General features: G+C 51.3%; 6 protein-coding genes across 6 annotated transcripts; 3 read left to right on the top strand and 3 right to left on the bottom strand.

Moving 5' to 3' along the window:
• Positions 1–338: 338 nt before the first annotated feature.
• M437DRAFT_51034 (uncharacterized protein) lies at positions 339–2,771 on the bottom strand (the record flags this gene model as incomplete). Its single annotated transcript, XM_041022115.1, has 2 exons — positions 339–1,047; positions 1,111–2,771. 2 exons carry the CDS (start codon positions 2,769–2,771, stop codon positions 339–341), a joined length of 2,370 nt encoding a protein of 789 aa, XP_040879063.1.
• Positions 2,772–5,145: 2,374 nt separating this feature from the next.
• Positions 5,146–6,286, top strand: M437DRAFT_51017 (NAD(P)-binding protein; the record flags this gene model as incomplete). The annotated part of the gene is made up of 3 exons (XM_041022113.1): positions 5,146–5,500; positions 5,553–5,920; positions 5,975–6,286. 3 exons carry the CDS (start codon positions 5,146–5,148, stop codon positions 6,284–6,286), a joined length of 1,035 nt encoding a protein of 344 aa, XP_040879062.1.
• Positions 6,287–6,325: 39 nt separating this feature from the next.
• On the bottom strand, positions 6,326–6,739 carry M437DRAFT_50756 (uncharacterized protein; the record flags this gene model as incomplete). Its single annotated transcript, XM_041022075.1, has 1 exon — positions 6,326–6,739. One exon carries the CDS (start codon positions 6,737–6,739, stop codon positions 6,326–6,328), a length of 414 nt encoding a protein of 137 aa, XP_040879061.1.
• Positions 6,740–6,978: 239 nt separating this feature from the next.
• M437DRAFT_76175 (carbon-nitrogen hydrolase) lies at positions 6,979–7,920 on the top strand (the record flags this gene model as incomplete). The annotated part of the gene is made up of 2 exons (XM_041026573.1): positions 6,979–7,033; positions 7,082–7,920. The coding sequence occupies 2 exons, from the start codon at positions 6,979–6,981 to the stop codon at positions 7,918–7,920; spliced, it is 894 nt and encodes a 297-aa protein (XP_040879060.1).
• A 1,817-nt stretch (positions 7,921–9,737) lies between these two features.
• Positions 9,738–11,681, top strand: M437DRAFT_50645 (MFS general substrate transporter; the record flags this gene model as incomplete). Its single annotated transcript, XM_041022047.1, has 4 exons — positions 9,738–9,848; positions 9,901–9,971; positions 10,042–10,774; positions 10,827–11,681. Coding segments are annotated over 4 exons (1,770 nt in total), but the record flags the coding sequence as incomplete, so codon positions are not given.
• A 301-nt stretch (positions 11,682–11,982) lies between these two features.
• On the bottom strand, positions 11,983–12,526 carry M437DRAFT_50705 (uncharacterized protein; the record flags this gene model as incomplete). Its single annotated transcript, XM_041022063.1, has 3 exons — positions 11,983–12,165; positions 12,228–12,294; positions 12,405–12,526. The coding sequence occupies 3 exons, from the start codon at positions 12,524–12,526 to the stop codon at positions 11,983–11,985; spliced, it is 372 nt and encodes a 123-aa protein (XP_040879058.1).
• Positions 12,527–13,263: the final 737 nt, after the last annotated feature.

Below are 13,263 nucleotides of genomic sequence, written 5' to 3'. Positions count from 1 at the left end.
TGACAGCCGGTCTGCCAAAACAACGGCCAGAGGTACGCGTATATTCGGTGCTCAGCCCAAGGCAATTGAGGATTGACATGGTGAGTATTATGTTCTGCTTTGTAGCGTATTATGTATAAGTAGCCATGTACCGTAAGAAAAGTCCGTGACAGTGGACAGAAGAAGACAAAAGCAAAACGCCATAACCCATCGTTCAGTCGTGTCGGTGAGAAAACCACAGAGCCCATACGCCATTCCTCAGCAATCAATCCCATATCTCCTTTGCGTGACCCCCATTGACACCTTTTATCCCATATGCCACTCTTTGCAGACTCCATAAACAGATATACTTCTTTCTTTCAAGCACCCGAGCCACCAACACCACCCTGACGTATTCTAGCCCTCGGGGCAGCGGCTGGTAGCGGATCGTTAACATTTCTATTGATTCCGAAAAGATACGCCAGCTCCTGCACACTCAATCTGCCCAGACTCTGCGATGCCTTTTCGTCAAGGGCTTCAGAAATGAGAGCACGTTTCTTCTCCTGCAAAGCGATGATGCGATCCTCGACAGTCTCCTTGATCAAGACGCGGTGCACCATGACTGGTCTTGTTTGTCCAAGACGGTGAGCACGGTCGATGGCTTGTTCCTCAATGTATGGATTCCAGAAAGGATCCATGATGACAACCTGAGAAGCGCAGTTGAGGTTCAAACCTGCATTGCCGGCCTTGAGCGAAATAAGCATCATGCGGACGTTGGGCTTGTTCTTGAAATCATCCACAGCATCGGCACGTAGTTTGGCGTTCATGCTTCCATCGTAGCGGCGATATCCCCAGCCCTTCTCAGACACAGGAACTTCGAGCAAGTCGAGGAGAGATGTCCACTGGGAGAAGATGATGATCTTCTCACTCTCCGGTGCTGAGATGATGCTATCCAGAATCTCCATGGTGCGCTCGATCTTGGAAGAAGGCTTGAAATCTTTCTTCAACATGCGGAGGTAAATCTTTCGCCATCCAGGCTTCCTGATTGCCATCTTCTTCAATTCAGGAATAGTCATCGTGGCCGCCTTCCTTTTCTTTTCGGAGCTGCTCGACTCCTTGAGCTTTCCTTTTGCTTTCTTGCTCATCTTGGACTTGACCTTCTTTTCAGGCTTTTTCAGGGCAGCCTTCAGTCTGCGTTCCGCTGCCTCTTCGTCATCTTCTTCTTCAGCACCATCTTCGACAATGAAACCATCAAGAGAATCAGTCTCATCATCGTCATCGTCTTCTTCTTCGTCATCCTCAGAGTCGTCGTCGGTGTCAACAGCAGCCATGTCGTCATCTGCGTCGTTCTTGATATCGACCGTCTCATCCAAAGCAGCTTCATGAGGCATGTGAATACGCTTGAAGCACTCGTAATCGATGACCTTCTTCGTGTTGATGAAACCACGACATTCAGGACACTTGGCAGTTCGTCCTTCATCTCCTTCAGCGAGCGCGTTAGAAGGGTCGGCAATTCTAGAGAAGCAGTCCGGGCAAGTGTCGTGGCCGCAGGGAGTGAAGATGGCAGGGTTCTCAACGGCATCGTAACAAACAGGGCACTCAAATACACCGTTTGCTTCCTTGATACGAGCGATGACGCCTGGTTCGAGGCTCCTGCAAATCTCATCCATCGTTTCCTGTGAGATTTCGGCAGTCGCAGCAACAATGCCGAGATCCTTGATCAGGTTAGGATGGCAACAGGCTTGTCGGAGACGAAGCAGCAGAACCAGGATTTGCATGTAGGAGTTGCTGACTGTACCAGCCTTGAGATACTTGTTGAACTTGACCGCAGAGCTAGTCTCGAGAGCAACGTAGATGTTACGCTCGTCTTCACTGAATTCGGGATTGGTCTCTTCGACGCGTCTCTCTGGCAGGTTGAGAATGGGGCGACCATTGATCTCGGTCTTCTTGTTGCGACGGAGGAGAATTGCCTTCAGTAATGCTTGCAGCTTGTGCATAGCCATCTGACGTGCAGACTCGTTGTTACCCTTCAGTGGCTGGTTGAAATCGCTTCTGAACTTGTTCCAGTTATTGTATGGTTTGATACGTAAGAAATGAATAAGAGAGTAGAGCTCTTCAACACTATTCATCATGGGAGTTCCTGTCATGCAGAATCGAGACCGAGCTTGAAGATAGAAGGCAGCTCTAGCGGTCTTGGTGGTTTTGTTCTTGATGCATTGCGCTTCGTCGATGATGACTCTGTACCACTTGCAGTCTGGACCGATGAACATACACTTTTCGTCATCTCTAGGCTGGGCCATTGGGTCCGCTTTTTTGCGCAGCTCATACTTCTCAATCTTCTTCAATTCGGCAGCAATAGTACCGAAAGTAGTCAGAACAACGTCAAAGTCGCGCAAGTCCTTGTGGCTCTTCTTCTTAGCGCTCGAATGGTGTATGAACGTATGCAACCTGTGTCTACCAGGCTTCACTTTCGTCATGATTTCCTGTTCCCATTGACGCAGAAGAGCAACAGGCGCAAGAATCAGAGTAGTCTTGTTCACCGGGTCTTCAGAGCGGTTTGTGACCATCAGCGAGATTGCTTGAACGGTCTTGCCCAAACCCATGTCGTCAGCCAGGATTCCACCCTTATTTGAGCCATTCTCCATCTTCTGAAGCCATTCGAGACCGGCAAATTGATAGGGCTTGAGCTTGATGGTGAGTCCGTCGACTGGCACGTCCTCTTCATTGGCAATCTTGGAAGCATCATCGGGTTGAATGTTCTCCATCAATTTGCGAAGCTCTTCTTTCGTGTCAACGCTTTCGACATCAAACATGTCCCAGCTTGGAGGGTCTCGCTGAATTGTTGTAGATCGTAGATATTGCAAATCATCATCTGGCGAGTCGAACCTTGTGCTTCTGCCGCGTCCGTTGATGAGACCACCCAGTTGAGCAAGATCGTCATAAGCGGCGCGTGGAACAGGTCGTTGGGACAAAGGCATGATGGAAGGCATGATGGAAGGATGTGGCAGAGGGTAAGGCACGTTGCCCGGCATGGGCCTGCGCTGATGTGGATTCTGGGCATTGAAGGCTTGATTGGCAGCGCTTTGCCGATGCCATTGTTCGAGACGCTCGCGGTTGGTCTGATTGATTATTTCTGACTGGCGAGCAGATTCTTGTCTTTGACGGTAAGCAATCTCATGCTGCTGACGCATCATTATTTCATGCTTGTGTTGAGCGCTAACAGCATTGTTCTGCTCCAAGAGATGGCGACGGCGCATTTCCTCAGCTGGATTGGACCTTAGTTGTTGGAGTTGAGGTTGTTGAGGCTCAGATTCATCATCCCCAGTCAGATCAATGACCATAGGACCGCCGAAGCGGGTGGCCGGAGGAGTAGCATGTTGAACAAGTTCGGGCTTGAGCGGTCTAGAAGCGTAACCATATCCAGGACTCGAGTGAACTTCGGGCTTGACATGTGGTGTGCCTGCAGCGGGATATGGAGCAGGAGCTTGTGATTGCGAAGGAGGGTTGCTCCTGTAGCCTGGAGGTCGAAAGACTGGGGCCATTTTACTGGGCGACATGTCGGACTGCGAGGGGCGATTGGTACGGGATGGACCGGCGATGGGCGAGGAAGAGGGTTGTTGGCTCAGTCGCGAGGCAAAATCGGCGTCAGCAGCTACAGATTCTGTCCTCTGGCGGGCGGCGGCTTCGATCTGACGCTGTCTCTCTAGATAAGCCATGCGACGGTCCTGGCTAAGTGGTCGCTGACTCGGCGGGCCCATGGGAGTTGGCGCGGGTCTCTTGTTCCTGTCGAAGCTGGCCAGTGGCGACAGCTCATCGCGACTCCTCTTGAGCTGTGGGTTCCTGCTAGGAGTGGGGACAGCGGTCGTGGCGTCCAAGGTCGGGAAGTCTTGATCCATGTCGCTGGCGTCGGACTGAGGGTATGCGCCGGGCGCATTGTATGAGCGATTGCTCTCTGGTTGTGATGAAGCAGGAGCAGCGTCGTTGAAGTGAGCCATGCGCCTTTCGAGGTCCATGATAGCCAATTCCACCTCTTGTCTGCGCTCGTTGCTCTCGGAGGGATCCAGCGTGTCCAGGAGGGTTTGTTGGAAAATAAGCTCGTCCTCGACCTCCTCCATGTCGGCGTTGAGATGGAGGGTCGACATGGTGCGATGCGAGGCACAATCGCGTTTGTGCGACGGACGAAGGCAGTTGGGTCGAAAGTCGCTCTTTCCTCCAAGTTAATTCTCGTCGGATGATGCAAGTCGTAACCCGAGAGTTCGAAACGCTCGGCCTTGGTCGACCGTGCACAACCTGACCGGGCTCTCTGTCCGCGCTATCACGTGTCTGCTGCCTCTTACACCTGTCTACTCACTTGTCGACAGCAATGTTTTGTGATGTGTCATGCGAGAGCAAGGCGAATTGAAGACATGCATTTGCAAGGCTGCCGCGCGCCTCCAAAACCACTCACATGCATGTCAAGGAACGACGGCAGCAAGTGCCTTGATCCAGCATGCAGCCGACACATCAATTGTTATGCATCCATTGTCCTGCAAACGACTTGTTTCATGCATCCAGCCTTGCCGCTGCCGCTGCTCCTTACGCAACAGCATGCTTCACTCGAGACCAAAAACATGAGCTGGACAGATGATCTGATATACAGCAACATTTTCCCAGTCAGGTAACCTTCGGCGCGCGCCTGAACAGCGAACAGCCCTAAATGATATGGTCCAAAAGAGGCAATCCGAGAGCTGCCACTTTTACCCCGCATCTCCTCCGCTCTGCGGCCACAACGGCCTGGGTCAAGCAGCTTCGAAAGCTAAACCGTCGATCTGTTTGCTGGTTGGAACAAAAAGTTGTGGCAGCCACATAAGAATGAGTCTGGCAAAAAGACGCAGCTGGGATTGAACAGGATATTGATAGACAATACTGAGATCTGCTGAGCAAGAGTTGGAATGTGGTAGTTATAGCTGTCTTCGCTGATGAGGCAAGTCTACCGTCCATTGCTGCAAGTCCCGGAACGAGGAGCGACGTCTCGGACAACCCAGAAGGGAAGCCAAGCGTAGTAGTGACCGACGCAAGGAGGAGCTGCAATAAAAAGGACAGCGGGATCGTGTCGTTGTTGGCAGTACTCTGCATCCTTTCTCCTCTTCTCATCTCTTCTCAATCGCTTCCTCAAAAAGTTCTTTTCCTACTCTCTCTACCCTCCGAATGGCTTCTCTCAGGTTGTCTTCGCGCTTTGCTCGTACCGCATTTGGTGCAGCAAAGTCAAACACCGTTCGCACTTTTGCAATTTCTGCTCGTCAACAGAATGCTACAAAGTCTGACCTTGACCAATTGAAGAACCCTCCCAAGGGAAACCCCATTGTCTCTGGTCGCGGTGCTCCAGAGCCACCATCAGACGAGTCTGCCCATTTGAAGGACAACTACAATGCCGCAACATACCTTGGAACGACCAAGCGCCTGCCAGAGTTTGCGCTCAACGACAAAGTGGTGTTGGTGACTGGCGCCGCACGTGGACTGGGATTGGTACAGGCCGAAGCTTTGCTTGAGGCTGGCGCAACTGGTAATGTTGCGCATGAGATTTGACCAAGATTCGAAGACTAACACCAGAATAGTGTATGCTCTGGACCGCCTTCCTGAGCCCAGCGAGGACTTTTATCGCATTCAAAGACGCGCAGCTGAGGAGCTTGGCACCACATTCCACTACCGTCAGATCGATGTTCGTGATGTACCACAATTGAACGAGGTCATTGAAGACATCTCCAACACAGAGGGCCGTATGGACGGACTTGTGGCGGCAGCAGGTATCCAGCAAGAGACGACGGCGCTCGAGTACACGGCCAAGGATGCCAACACCATGTTCGAGGTCAACATAACCGGAGTCTTCATGACGGCGCAGGCAGTGGCCAAGCAGATGATCAAGCATGGAAACGGCGGAAGCATGGCTTTCATTGCATCCATGAGCGGCACAGTCGCCAACAGGGTATGATGTTTGGTCTCGTTGTTCCTGAAAATCGGGCTAACAAGAAAACAATAGGGACTGATCTGCGCGGCATACAACTCGAGCAAGGCAGGAGTTATCCAATTGGCAAGAAACCTGGCAAGTGAGTGGGGCCAACATGGGATCCGCGTCAACACCATCTCGCCGGGATACATTGTTACGGCCATGGTGGAGGCACTGTTTGTCAAGTACCCCGAGAGACGTCGCGAGTGGCCCACGCAGAACATGCTGGGCAAGCTGAGCAAGCCCGAGGAGTACCGTGGAGCAGCCGTGTTCCTGATCAGCGATGCCAGCTCGTTCATGACAGGTAGCGATATGCGTATTGATGGTGGACACAGTGCTTGGTAATTTGGTTGGTCTAGTCGAGGTCCTCATCGTCGTCTTCATCTACGACAAGTCTTCTTCGTTCTTCGCCGAGGAAAACTGCATAGTGATATTAGCGTTGTGTATATCTCGTTTCAAGATGTTTTGCGCACCTCTCTTGTACAAGTATGGAGTCAAGAAAATGACAAAGGGAGTGCCGACGATGATGGAAGTCCACTTGAAAGCAAAAGATCGGTATCTTTTCTTGTAGTCCTTATTCCTGTCTTCCTGAATAGAGTCCATGATGGCTTTGCGGGCTTGTTGAGTCTCTTCTTGGGTGTCGGGGGTCTTTGTCTCGCCGGGACCTGGTGGTGGAGGAGCGGGCTTGGGAATGCGACCAGAGTATTTGAGAGGTTGTCTGCTGCTCGTTGATGCCAACCGCGATGGCATACGATGTGTAAGGCCCCTCAGAGGAGCGTGCAGGGGAGCTAGCGGCATGTTGGCGGCTGTGTCTGGTGTACAGGATTGTGGGAATAATCTTAGGAACAATTGACAAGCGCCGGCCAAAGCTGACCATGTCTCGGCCTTGGCATTTGGAGAGCTCGAACTTTCTCCAACTCGCGACTCGGTCCATATCGATAACAGGTGGGGTTTGCGTCATGGGCCTTTGGGGTAGCTCTTGATCATGTATCTTTGAACAAACATCCACCAACAAACTTTCTTCTTGTACACCAAACATGGCCAAACTACTAAAGAAGCCTCTGAAGCTTGCCTGTGTCCAGCTGTCGACCGGTATGCATTGAGTCTCCAACTGCTGAAACCATGACTGACACCAAGCAGGCGCTGACAAGGCCGCCAACCTCGCTCGCGCAAGATCAAAGGTCCTCGAAGCCACCAGCAAGGGCGCCAATGTCGTCGTTCTACCCGAGTGCTTCAACTCTCCTTATGGCACAAAGTACTTTCCCAAATACGCAGAAACCCTGCAACCCTCACCACCCACCGAGTCGCAATCTCCCACCTTCCACGCCCTGTCTGCTCTGGCCAAAGAGTCCAAGGCCTACCTGATCGGTGGCAGTATCCCCGAGTACCTCGCCGACACAAAGAAACACTACAACACAAGTCTCATCTTTGGCCCTGACGGAAACCTGCTGGCCACCCACAGAAAGGTGCACCTCTTCGACATTGATATCCCCGGCAAGATTAGATTCCAAGAGAGCGAGATCTTGAGTCCTGGAAACAAGGTCACTCTGGTCGATTTGCCCGAGTATGGAAAGATTGCTGTCGCCATCTGCTACGACATTCGCTTCCCCGAGCTGGCCATGATTGCCGCAAGACAAGGTGCTTTCCTGCTGCTCTATCCTGGTGCCTTCAACCTCACTACTGGCGAGCTGCATTGGAAGTTGCAAGCACGCGCAAGAGCCATGGACAATCAGGTCTACGTTGGCCTCTGTTCGCCCGCCAGAGACATGACTGCCGACTACAATGCCTGGGGCCACAGTTTGATCGTCAACCCAAACGCTGAAGTTCTTAGTGAACTGGATGAGAAGGAAGGCATTGTCTATGCTGATCTGGATGGAGAGACAATCGAGTCGACGAGGAAAGGAATTCCCATCTATACCCAAAGAAGATTTGACGTATACCCTGATGTCAGTAAGGGGGACGTCAAGTATGAAGAGTAATCCTGAATCCATCAACTTTCCCCTGTACACATATTTTGCAAACCTGCTGAGTTGATTCTTGAAGCGCTAACAAGTAGATGCCATCATTGTGACTGCCATTTCCGTTTTTTGAAGCCGCGAGCAAACTGGCGTCGTCCTTGTTGAGCTCGAAGCTGAGGTAACCACGACCGACAAGACTGGCGGTGCTGCGATGGCAGGAACCTCGCACCTCGGCGCTTCCTCACCTTTCCTTGCTGTCAACACGACTCTCTTCTCATCTAACTACCACATTATCATATGCAGCATTCGTTATGTATACTCCTTCGTCTTATTCATCCTCGCAATCAGGCAAACCCCCTACCTGGCCAATGGTTCCCCTATCTGAGCTGGAAATCAAGATTCCTGTTCGAACATCAAGTCTGGGTCCGCTGCTCCAACCTGAATCAGCTCTCTCGTCACCATCGCCAGATCCATCCAACCTAGGCCACTACAATGATGGCACTTTGTCTCGCAGATCAACTGTTCGTGGTACGGTGACATTCCGCTCTCCTGATGTTTCTCCCAAGACACAATCGCCACCCTCATCTTCATCGATCGAGAAGGACAAGAAGAATCTCGAACGTGCAGTCACTGGACTTCACAATCTTATGGAAGAAGCCTTGACCGTCGCCCAAGATGCCGCTCAGAACAACAGATCTCAAGACGTCGCTCAAATACTCGATGAGGCCAAGCTCGCTCTCCGCAAGTCAAGCACCATCCACGGCTACATGTCACCGCCCCTCCGCATCGATGATACCGAGAGCGATGAGTACTTCTCATCCGATGAGTACGAACAGGCTTCCGACTCTGACGCCGACATCGAGTCCAATATCTCTTCTATGCAGCCCAAGCCAAAAGCATCCAATACAAGCATCCCAACTGCTTACAACAAGAGCAAGAGTGGTCTCTCTCTGGAACCAGCTCCTACCGCTTCAATACCGCTTGCTGTCCCCCGTCACTCAATCAGGCAGCGCTCGGTCGTCCATCCAATACTGAATCCACCTTTCGAGAGTGACGGCAAGCATCCCTCATCTCAGGAGGCCACTGTCGGCCCTTCGTCCTCAGAAAACTTCTCCATGACTCAGACACCACCTCAAATGTACTCCAAGATGTCGGTTGGCTCTACGATGCATGATTGGGCTTATGCCAGGCGACCTTCAACTCGTCGTGACCTCCGGGGCGGTTCTGAGCCTGGACCAGTCAGTCAAGATGAGACCGTCCTACCACCGCCTGCCGGAGAAAGCACTGGTGTCGTTTTGCCTCCTGTCATTCCACAAGATGCATCGGTCAAAACGCCAGAGCAGATACCACATGAACCTTTTCGTATCTCAATCCCTGCTGTACCAAAACGGAGATCGCTTCGGCCTGTTCGATCCGACCCTCAGCTATCAAGCACACCCACGCCGCCTCCTCAGCCAACAGTGCCGTATGCCGTCTACGATCCTCGACACTATGTCAGCCCAGACTATCCGTCACCTCAATATCCAGCTGCCAGTTCTCCTGAAGTAGCTGGACCTTCTTCAGCTCCGCCCAAAAGATGGAAACCCAAAGTCGGCGCAAGTCGCATCTTCGAGTCCTCCTACTACCATGTTCCAGAGCGCAGAGAAGTGCCCGTAGCTCTTCCAGCATCTACACAACCTGCTTTACCTGGTGCGCCCGGACAGCCACCTCCTGCTGGTCAGCCTGCTCTGTCCACAGGTCAAGTACCTCCAGCAAATGCCCCATCTCCAGACTTGAGCTTGAAGCATCCACGCAAGAACCACATCAGCCTGAAGGACGAACAAGGCTTTCGCTTCCACAGATATCGCCGCTCGCCCATTGCCAGAGAATGGAAGATTGGTCGCAAACGCATCACCGCCATCATTGCCTGTCTCAATACCATGCTTGTTGGGTTGATTGCTGGTATTTATGTAAGTCACTCTCTCGCAGCACGTCACAACAATCATTGACCAGAACACACAGGCTGGTGAGGTGCCCAAGATCCAGTACAAGCTTGGAGATGAGCATCACCATGTGATCTTGGGAAATGTGCTGTAAGTCGAATCGAACAATATTATATAGGTCGTCTGAGGTCCCCATTCTTGATACTGACACGCTTGAAAGTCTATATCTCGGCATGGGAATCACTACCCTGATCTGTTGGCCACTTCCACTTCTCCACGGCAGGAGACCTTATACATTGGCAGCACTCGCAATCGCCATCCCACTTCAGTTCCCTCAGTCCATAGCCACAGCTTTCTACAGAGGCCCACATCTGACCAGAGCTCTCGTTGGCCTACTCGTTCCTCGTTTCTTCCTCGGTCTGGCTCTCGGCTTTGCGCACATTAACTTCTTGTCGACTTTGCTTGATCTGTTTGGTGCTTCACTTCAGTCACGAAACCCGCATCAAGAGATTGTTGTCTATGACGATGTTCGACGTCAAGGAGGTGGCATGGGCATTTGGCTGGGTCTCTGGTCTTGGTGCTTTGTTGGATCCCTGGCTCTCGGATTCCTGATTGGCGCCTCCATCACTCAGCATCTTGCACCGTCCTGGGGATTCTACGTCTGCGTCATTCTTCTTTCCTTCTTCATCCTGGTCAACGTTGTTGCGCCCGAGACACGCCGTGCTCCTTATCGTCGATCAGTTCTGAGATATCTAGATGAAGACGAGAAGCTCAAGAAACGTGTAGCACGTGGTGAAGTCAAGTTACATCTCGATCAAGACGGCCCCAAATACTGGTATCAAGAGGTCTGGGCTGGTATGAGACTCATGGCCCACATGTTTTGTCAATTCGGCTTCTTCGTGCTCGCCGTCTACCTGGCCTGGATTTACGCCTTGGTCGTCCTCGTCACATTGGTAAGTTATGATTGCATTCCGCTGATATGACTGGTCTGCTGACATTTAACAGCTCTTGGGTGCACTGCTCTCGCGCAACTACGGATGGCAACCTCAGTGGATCGGCTTGGCTGTGTTTGCTGTTGCAGTGGGCGCAGCACTCGCTGTCCCGTTGACAAAGGCCAACGTCTTCTCTCGCGACAGGGTTCAGCCTATGCGCACCGACAGCGGGACATTCGAGTCGCGTGTTACGTGGTCATCGCATCTCCTCAGGCGTTGCTTGTTCACCTTTGCTCTGCCTATTGCTGGACTCGCATATGTCCTAGCATCTCCTGGACCTAGCGTCAAGCCAGCTGGGCCTACTGTTCTCGCCGCAATCATCGGTTTCTTCTCGTGTCTCGCTATGGCAGAGTGCATTGGGTTGGCAATGGAAGCTTTCGACACCAGTGATCTTCAACCCGGTGTCAACAGCAGACATCGTCTGGCCAGTATGGAGAGTGCTACTCGCAGAAGACGCACAAACTACTCATCTTACCCGCGTGTATGCGCAGGTATCTTCGCCGCTCAAGGATTGGGATTTCTGATTGCAGCTGCCGCAACTGCTGTCAGTGGCAACGTGACCCGAGCTCTTGGAGCACAAGCTGCGACCGGTGTCACTGTCGGTATTTTGCTGGGGTTGACGATTTTACTTTCGATTGTCATGTGGCGCTTCAGATCTGTCCAAGTCATTCCAAATGGTGCCTTTGGGTCCCGTGGGGGAGGCAGTATTGATGCAAAGGCAGATCAAGACTGGAAGCCTGTCGTCATTGGTAATCCTTCTGGGAAGATGAGGCGCATGAATTTGCTCGAATTGGGATCTTACAGCAGGTGGACAGAGATTCGCAAGCTGAACCACTTGATCAGCGACAAGAAGCGGTATGTGGGATGAGAGGCAGTATTAGAGTTTCTTTCCCGGGGTAGATGACAGAGTTGATAATCCTGAAGTACCTGTTGCCCACATTGAGTCTTTGTCGCCTCGTAATATCCCGGTTGTCACAAACCGCAGACACACGGGATCGTGTGAGGGATCAAATAACCAGTGCATTTGCGTCCCTACTACGTCAACTATTCTGAAGAAAACATTCAATCAATAGCAAAGCTGCATTTTATGACTTTTGATAAAAACACATCTTCATCTTTCCTCTTCGCCATGAAACTTGCTCGAACTCAGGTTTGAGCACAGCGAAATCTTAGTAAGTCTGATGCTTCTTGACCTCCTCCCACAGCTTAGGATCCTGCTCGACTCTGACCTGCTCAGACTGTTCATCCACGAGCTCGTTCAAACGACGGAGATCCATGTCCTTTGCGAGCAGGGGAATGACGTATTTGTCAAAGGTTTGCCAGTAAGGGTTTTCGAGGTGGTATTTTTGGCTCTGTGGAAAAAGAGTTTGGTTAGAAAGTTGGTGGACAGGGAGAAGGGAAGAGGGGAGCTTACGCTTTCGTGCAAATATCTCTCGACGATGGTGAAGGCGCGGGGGTCCTTTGTATCTTGCATGACGAACCTATTCACAACGACGAATTTAGCCTTTACTTATTCCTCTGCTCTCATCATTCTTCCGCAAAGCAACATTTGAAGAAAGCCATGCAAAGATAAAAGGTTGAAACAACATACCAGCCCAGACACTCCTTGTCATTAGTGTAGACCTGAGAAGCTTCCTGCAGCTTTGCGATCAATTTGTTGATGCACTCTTGGTCATCCTTTGCGTAGAGGTGGACAACGAGTGTATAGACCATTTTGAGGGATTTCTCTTGAACAAAAATCTGATGAAAGATGGTAATTGGAAGTGGTGTTGTTTGTTGGAATTGAATTGTAGGAAAGGAGGGGTAAACACAGCTGGCCGCAGCGAAAAGGTGGGATGTCGTTCAACACCAAGCTATCGGGCCTTCTTTTTTTCAGAGCTTCGGGCAAGAGAGAGACGTCATTGCTCTTGGAGAGATGGGGTTTGTGAATCACGGAAACAGTGAATTTGGTTTGTGTATTTGGTCAAGAGAAGTAACATCACAGCAGAGTAGAATGCTGATCTCTATAAAACGCAGTCATATGGCCGAGGTGCTGATAGGAAGTGATGATGATGCAGGAGCAAAAAAGACAAAAAAGAAATCTCCTCTCTCTGAGTCGAACAAAGGACCTTCTGATGACAATTAAACAATTACAGTCAGACGCTCTAAACCAACTGAGCTAAGAAGAGATTGATGAATAAGCACTCGATTATCTGTGTTTATATTCCTCAATGTGCAACACTGCCTCGGCGCTAACTCCAAGCATGTATGACGCGGCATGTGGGCAGGCAGACCGCCAACTTCCAAGGCCAAGGCAGACCGGAACAGGAACAACCGGGCTCGAGTATATAACAAGACCTTGGCAGCTCAGGTAGGTGATATGGAAGCTATTTATTCCGACCTACGCCTCTACTAGGAAATACCACATCCTACGTCTTTCCGCGTCCACTCAGACCAGACCGGCGCTCCCG

The sequence above is a fragment of the Aureobasidium melanogenum genome (genome assembly GCF_000721775.1).
Source record: "Aureobasidium melanogenum CBS 110374 unplaced genomic scaffold scaffold_13, whole genome shotgun sequence".
NCBI lineage: Eukaryota > Fungi > Ascomycota > Dothideomycetes > Dothideales > Saccotheciaceae > Aureobasidium > Aureobasidium melanogenum.
Note: the sequence above shows the minus strand (reverse complement) of the source record. Positions and strands in the feature narration are given on the sequence as shown.